The sequence below is a fragment of the Vigna angularis genome, chromosome 1, assembly GCF_016808095.1.
Source record: "Vigna angularis cultivar LongXiaoDou No.4 chromosome 1, ASM1680809v1, whole genome shotgun sequence".
Taxonomy (NCBI): domain Eukaryota; kingdom Viridiplantae; phylum Streptophyta; class Magnoliopsida; order Fabales; family Fabaceae; genus Vigna; species Vigna angularis.
The window spans coordinates 58,761,962-58,769,589 of NC_068970.1; the positions used below are offsets into that span (position 1 = coordinate 58,761,962).

At 30.8% G+C, this 7,628-nt stretch overlaps 1 protein-coding gene across 1 annotated transcript; it reads left to right on the forward strand.

Annotated features, from left to right (window-relative positions):
- The first annotated feature begins 1,031 nt into the window (after positions 1 to 1,031).
- Positions 1,032 to 7,309, forward strand: LOC108325618 (glucan endo-1,3-beta-glucosidase 6). The gene is made up of 5 exons (XM_017558713.2): positions 1,032 to 1,420; positions 1,646 to 2,707; positions 2,819 to 2,861; positions 6,754 to 6,834; positions 7,088 to 7,309. The coding sequence occupies exons 1-5, from the start codon at positions 1,032 to 1,034 to the stop codon at positions 7,307 to 7,309; spliced, it is 1,797 nt and encodes a 598-aa protein (XP_017414202.2).
- Positions 7,310 to 7,628: the final 319 nt, after the last annotated feature.

Genomic DNA, 7,628 nt, shown 5'->3' on the forward strand with positions numbered 1-7,628 from the left:
TGAGATTTTATTTTTAGTTTTCAACATATTAATAAAAATAAAACTTTTATTTTGAAAATTAGATCAGCCAATCAAATTAATGAATCAATTACCTAATTGATTTAAATAAAAAATATGTATGCATAAATGATATAATATTTTAAAAAATCATGAAGATAACAAATATTGTTTCTTAAAATATTTGATTGTTTATTATAATAGAGTAATTTTATTATTTTGGTCCTTAAATATATATATATATATATATATATATGTGTGTGTGTGTGTGTTTAGTCCATATAAAGTAAATTTTACTATTTTTATTACTGTAACATATAACACAGCAAGAGGTGAGTGTAATGTTTTATTTATCATATAATCGCTCAAAGGCAAGTGATTAAACTAATAATAGCCAAAAAAGTTTAGCAAGAAAAACAATAAAATAGGTATATTAGAGAAAGTATAGTCATATTTAAGCTTTTTTAAAGTATTTGAGATAAAATTATAATTAATTCACACTGTAAAGATTACTAGTACATACTTAAAAATTAACATCATATTTTAAAATTTGGCTTAAATATAACTTTTGTCCTCTATTTTGTTTTGTTGAATCCATAATTTTGGTATTTCTAAGTCTAAAATATTTAATATTGGCAATGCAGTTGGATTTTTTAGTAAAAAACCAAACTTTTATAATATCATCTCCCTCTGAACTTGTTCAGCAATAATGTCAATGTGGTAACCATGGTAAGAATGATGACCAATATAAGAATTTTGTATACAGTGTAAAGCAAATTGTAGACAGCACATTGATTATTGTATTTGGTTCAGTGAACAGATAACTCAATTTTATCTGTTCTATTTTATCTACAGAAAAAAAATTCATAAACTTATGGTAGATCACTATGGCATCTACAAATAGAAAGTTAGTTAAAGAAGTAACTTAAGAGCCAGTACTTTCAGAATGCTTTATTTAGACATAATAGCTAATAAAACACACAAAACAGTCACTTTTTTCTCAGATGTTGTCGTTAATTATTCAATCCTAAGACATGTTTTTGCCTGCTAATGAACCTTTATTGACTAGTATGAACTCATCATTTATGTGGGCGTTTTGTATGGTTTTGGTTATGGCTCTCTCCCACTTTCAAGCTGGTCAAGGAGAAACTCTATCAGATATTGGTGTCAATTGGGGTGCAATGGCTTCTCAACCTTTGTATCCTCCTGTTGTGGTGAATTTGTTGAAAGAAAATGGAATTAGTAGAATAAAGCTTTTTGATGCAGATCCTTGGACTGTTAGTGCTTTTTCTGGCTCAAACATCGAAGTCATGGTTGGAATTCCTAATGAAATGTTGAAGAAACTGTCTAAAGATAAAGATAATGCAGAAGATTGGGTTAAACATAATGTTAGCAAACAAATTAAGGGAGGGGTTGACATCAGGTGTGTGCTTATATTATATAACTCCTTCACACAAAAACTCTCATTCTTTATTTTCCTCAGTTAATTAATCATGTTTCATTAATCATCTCAATCTTTACACTTCCATCAGATTACTCACAGAAACATGTTATTTCTAAGTGCATAGACTAAAACATAATGATATATCAAGCATTTTAATTACCAAGAACAACACATCACAACTTTAAGAGAATGTGTTTGATGCAGATATATATCTGTAGGAAATGAGCCATTCTTGAAAAGTTACAATGGTTCGTATGTGGGGATTACACTTCCAGCTATGAAGAATGTTCAAAGGGCAATTAATAAGGCTGGTCTTGGAGACAAAATCAAGGTAACATCAGCTTTAAATGCTGATGTTTATGAGTCTGCTACAGATAAACCATCTGATGGAAAATTTCGCAAAGACATTTACGATACTATGGAACAAATAGTGTCATTTCTTGATGAAAACAAGTCACCCTTTCTTGTTAACATATATCCATTCCTTAGTCTATATCAGAATGAGGATTTTCCAAAGGATTATGCATTCTTCGATGGTAATGCTAAGGGAACTGATGACAAAAATGTGCATTACAGCAACATGTTTGATGCAAACTTAGATACTCTTGTTTGGTCGCTGAAGAAAACTGGTCACCCTAACGTGTCAATCGTTATAGGTGAAGTTGGATGGCCAACAGATGGTGATAAAAATGCCAATGGAGAAAATGCAAAAAGGTTCTACCGAGGGTTTCTTAAGAAAATGGCAAACAAAAAAGGGTCACCACTTCATCCAAAATCTATGATTACTTATCTGTTTTCTCTTACTGATGAGAACCAGAAAAGCATTGCACCAGGTGACTTTGAACGCCACTGGGGCATTTTTACATACGATGGGAAGCCAAAGTTTTCTATTGATTTTTCTGGCAAAGGACAAGATAAAATGCCTATAGCAGCAAAAGGGGTTAGTTACCAAGAGCAAAAATGGTGTGTCCTTAAACAGGGAACCAAAGCTGATAAGCAGGCTGTGCAAGATGCATTAGCTTATGCTTGTTCAATGGGTGATTGCTCGAGCTTGGGTTCTGCTCGTTCTTGTGCAGATTTGACTTTAGCTGGTAATGTTTCATATGCTTTCAATCAGTACTTTCAAATAAACGATCAAAGTGTTGAGGCATGTGATTTCAATGGATTAGCAGAGATTGTACAAAATGACCCATCTAAAGGAAGTTGTCGCTTTCCTTTAGCACTTATGAGCAGTGCAAACATTCTTACAGCAATGCAACATGTCAGGCGATATTTAATTGGATTTATCATCATTTTCACATTTTGTCTGTAGAAATTTTTTGGACTGGTAGTTGAAATGTTAATGTTTATAGTAATGTTTACTATGATGTTATTTAGACAAGAGATTAGTGATATTAGATTAAATGATGTAGATGTTACGGTATATTTAGTATGCATACTGTTGTCATGATTGAGAAAATGTAATGAATGTTTACATTGTTTTTATGCAAAATTTTGACAGGTCGTATCAAAATATCAAAAAGTGTATTTGCTTCAACAAGTTAAGAGTGTGATGTAAACTAAATAAGAAATTTGACATCAAAATAATTTAAAAAATTGTAATGAAATATTAAACAGCTGACATTCATTTTTGTCTTGAGTTTGTTTTACCCTTCATTTTTTCTATATTTTATTGGGTTAAGATGATGTAACTCTAAAGGAATACTCTAGAGTTATTTTGTTGTAAATTTGTGATCTTTCTACTATTGTATTTGAGTTTTTTTTATTAAATTAATATGAATTTTAGATATTTTTATTGCAATAGTATAAATTGAAAACAACTTATCAGATTTATAATTTAAGAGATTTGTTTCAATGTAACTGGAAAATAGCATGTTAATTGCATAAAAAAAAGTACATTATATTTTCTTATAACAAGAAATTAGGTGTGAAAAATGAGTTTAAATTCGTGAAAATAGGTTTAAGTTGGGTTTAATTGAAAAAAAAAAATTAATGAATTAAAATGAATTTGGTATACTTGATTAAATGAGTTTGAATCAAACTAAATTTCACGGATCCTTTTTATAATAAATTTTGAATATTTCTCTTTAACTTAATTACACTTTTCAACTGCAATAAATAATTAAGTTGAGCAAACTCACTTTAATTACTAAGTTAAGAAACAAAAATATACTAATTTAATATTATGTAATGGGTCAAGTAAAATTGTAAAGAATTTTACTTAAATTAAGTTCAGTCAAAAAATCAATTGTTTTTACCTTATTTTATAGTGAGCCCACATATCTAGAAGACATTAACTCACTTTTAAATTTTTCAATCGTTTATTATTTTTATTTTCCATTACTAAATTCAACTTCCTCCACCATTTTTAACTTGTCAACCCTCCAAATTTTATTATATTTTCATCACATCTTCAAGTTTCACCTAAGTTATTTTCTTTTTATATTTTTATTATTATTCTAATTCTTACAGTTACAAAGAAAAAGTATATCATATTTGAGTTTTTATCCATTCTAGATATTTCTTAACAAAGAATAAACAAGTTATGAATATATATTTTTTCAATTTCAACCTCACTTTTTTATATGCTTAGGAATCGAAACATGAGTCTAAATTTTTTTATAATAAAAAAATGTTGAACAATATCTGTTTTAAGGTTTTGGATGCGTTTTGATTACTAATATATACAATTTTTAATATTTTAAATATATTAAAAAATTAATATATCAAATTAGTTGTATTTGGAAGACTTTATAAAATAATATAAAAATTAACAAAAAGTTTAAATTTATTTTAAATTGAAAATAATATTAAATTTTTATATAACTTCAACTCATATTTTATTATTGTTAATCTCTTTACATAAAACATCACTAATATTTTTTAACATTATTGTAATCATATACCGATTTTGTTTTTGACTCATTGATTTTGTATAACCAACCATTGCTCATCTCCATTGCATAACAATAATTTATATTTCTATTACATGCGTTTGATGAAGTCGTTATCAAATAAAAATACAATACTATTTAAGAAGTCTTAAATTGTGTTTCATAAAAAAAAATTACGGTTTTAACTTTTATGTTTGTTGGTGGTTATAAGTGGTAAAATAAGTTAATCTAATTCATTTAAATTCGACTCAATTTTGATTCGTCAAAATAAAGTATATATTGAGAAAAAAGTTGACGAGACATAACTAGTATCATATTGAGAACTAGTATCATATTGATAATTTAACTACATTGAAAAAATTATATAAAAACTCGTTATAAAAAAACTTAATAGGGCAAAACCAACTTGTAAGTTTTTTTTTTGTTTTTTTTAAAAATATATTATTAAACTTTTGGTTTAAGAAGATTATCTTAACCTTCGACCTAAATTGATGATCTGAATTTCAGTCTAGGTCGCCTTGAGTCGATCTTTGGACTAAGTCGGGATGACCAATCTTGATCATCAACCTTGGTTGTACCACTCTCAACCTTTGACATGAGCCAATCGTCTTGAATTGTGACTCGTATCGATTTGTCTTAACTTGTGACTTGTGTCGATTTCTCTCAACCATTGATTTGAATCTATCTATATTGGCATTTGACTTAGGAAAACTCATACTAACTATTGGAAGTCCCACATCGACTAGATATAAGGCCAAATTATAATATATAAGTGGGGTGCAAACCTCACCTTACAAGCCGATTTTGTAGGGATGAGTTAGGCTTAAAATCATTTTCTAATATGGTATCAAAGTCAAGATTAGAACATATCCTAGCGATATTTCTTGTTTCTTGGACATTTCTATTCCACCTGTTGTCAGGCCACTATCAGACCACCCATTACGCTTGAGATGTCTATACCTCGGCGTGAAGGGGGTGTGTTGAAAGTCCCACATCGCATAGAGATAAAACCAAGTTATAGACTAGGCTAAATTCACTAATATTTGACCAACAACAACTTAATCAAATTTGATTAATTTTTGACTAAGGTTATATCACCATAACCCTGATTTTAATACTGATTTTAATGTATTTTATATGAAACATTGACCACTATAACTTTTTTTAACTCCCTCGAATAACTCTCCTAAAAAAATTTCAAAAAAGATTATGATTGAATTGTAGACTATATATAAGTTGACAACTCTATCACGTAAATAGAAGATACGTTATAAAAAAAATTAACGTAGTTTCTATCTTGCTGAAACCCGTCTATATTTTGTGGGATGAGTATCTGAACAATATAAAGTTCCTGTTTGAGCAATATTGTTTTGTGTCTACACTAATAGCTATCACTTAGAAACAATTTAAGGATGTATACAAAATAACAATAGTGCATGTTTTCACTAAATATATATTTTCAACCCTAATCTAACTTCTTTTTTTTATTCTATTAAGTTTGAAATGTATTTTTCAAACATTTGGCACACAATTTACTTACTACAACTAGTATAACTCAATTTAACCATCTAAATACAAAAAAAAAAAAATATTAGCAACCAAATCACTTCAAACATTTAAAATGAAAGGAATCCAATATTCATCAAATATCCAATACAAAGAACCAAATTCATCTATAATTTAAAATAGATTCTCTTACATATACTTATTTCCTAAGCAATAATAAATGAAAAGTTGATATCATTCCAAAATTCAGGGAAACACGGCAAAAACAAATCAAAACACTTTATATAAAAAGATGAACTAGTTAAGAAAAATAAGGTTTAATGCATCATTTGGTCCCTATTTTGAGGTGTTGTGTTCAAAATCGTCCTACCTTTTAAAAAAGTTCACTAATGTCCCATATTTCGTTAAAAACTGTTCAAGTTGGTTCTTTTGGCTTATAGCGTTAAAAACATAACGATGCAATGATGTGACAATAATGACCTGTCCAATTTTTTATGACGCGACAACTATAACCCAATTGACGTGGCCAGAAACCTTAATTTCCTTAAGGCTAGAAACCCTTGTGCCACCACCGTGAAACCCTAGCCGCTGCTGCCGCAGAACGAAACGCGCCACCACCAAACCCTCAGGCCACCATCCCACCGTCACCACCATCAACACAGACCTACAATTTGAAGCAGATAAATTGTGACCTGTGCAATGTTTATGCGAGAGAGCCTTCATGATTCTGCACCTTGACTCGTGGCAGCCCATGGTTGCGCAACACATTTGATCAGTGATGAACGAAGAAGAAGCTCTCTCTGGGCTTTTGCTCTTTGCAAAGAAGATGAAGATGGAGGACGCATGAAGAGACTTCTTGCACGATGCATGGAGGCACATTGTTTCTGCGTTTCTGGCTTGTGCAATTTGCAGGTTGGTGTCCGTGGATGTTGCTTGCGAACTAGAGTTTTTGCGATTTGGGTAGCGATTATGTATGTTTATGGTTTGCTGCAAGTGTGAATTGGGTTTCTAAGTGTTGCGATTGCGATTTTCTTATTCATATTTGGGTTGGAATTTCTAGTTTGCAAGTTAGGAATTTCGATTCAGTTCTTGCTTAATGGTGGTGAGACGCGACACATGGCGGAGATTTTGCCTTGATTACTGGCGACTCGGTTTAGGTTTCATGGTGGCTATGGTTTGGTTGGAATTAGGCGATTTGGGTTTGATTTATGGGTTTTCTGTTGCTTTTCTCTGCTTCGAATTGTAGGTCTGTGTTGATGGTGGTGACAACGACATGGTGGCCAGAGGGTTTGGTGGTGGCACGTTTCGTTCAACGACAACGACGACAGCTAGGGTTTCATGGTGTGGCACAAGGGTTTCTGGCCTTAGGGAAATTAGGGTCTCTGGCCTTAGGGAAATTAGGGTTTCTGGCCTTAGGGAAATTAAGGTTTATGGCCACGTCAATTGGGTCACAGTTGCCGCGTCATAAAAAATTGGACATGTCACAGTTGCCACATCATTGCACCGTTATGTTTTTAACGCTGTAAGTCAAAAGGACCCACTTGAACCGTTTTTAACGAAATATGGGACATTAGTGAACTTTTTTAAAAGGTAGGACGACTTTGAACACAACGCCCCAAGCTAAGGACTAAATGACATATTAAACCGAAAAATAACTTTTCCAACTTAGAAGTAAAGTATCGAAACTCTAACTAATGAATTTAAATTGGTAAGGATTAAAAAAAATTAAAATAAGAGAGAAACCTAATCTATATCATATTATGATAAAATGAAAATGATTTATACTT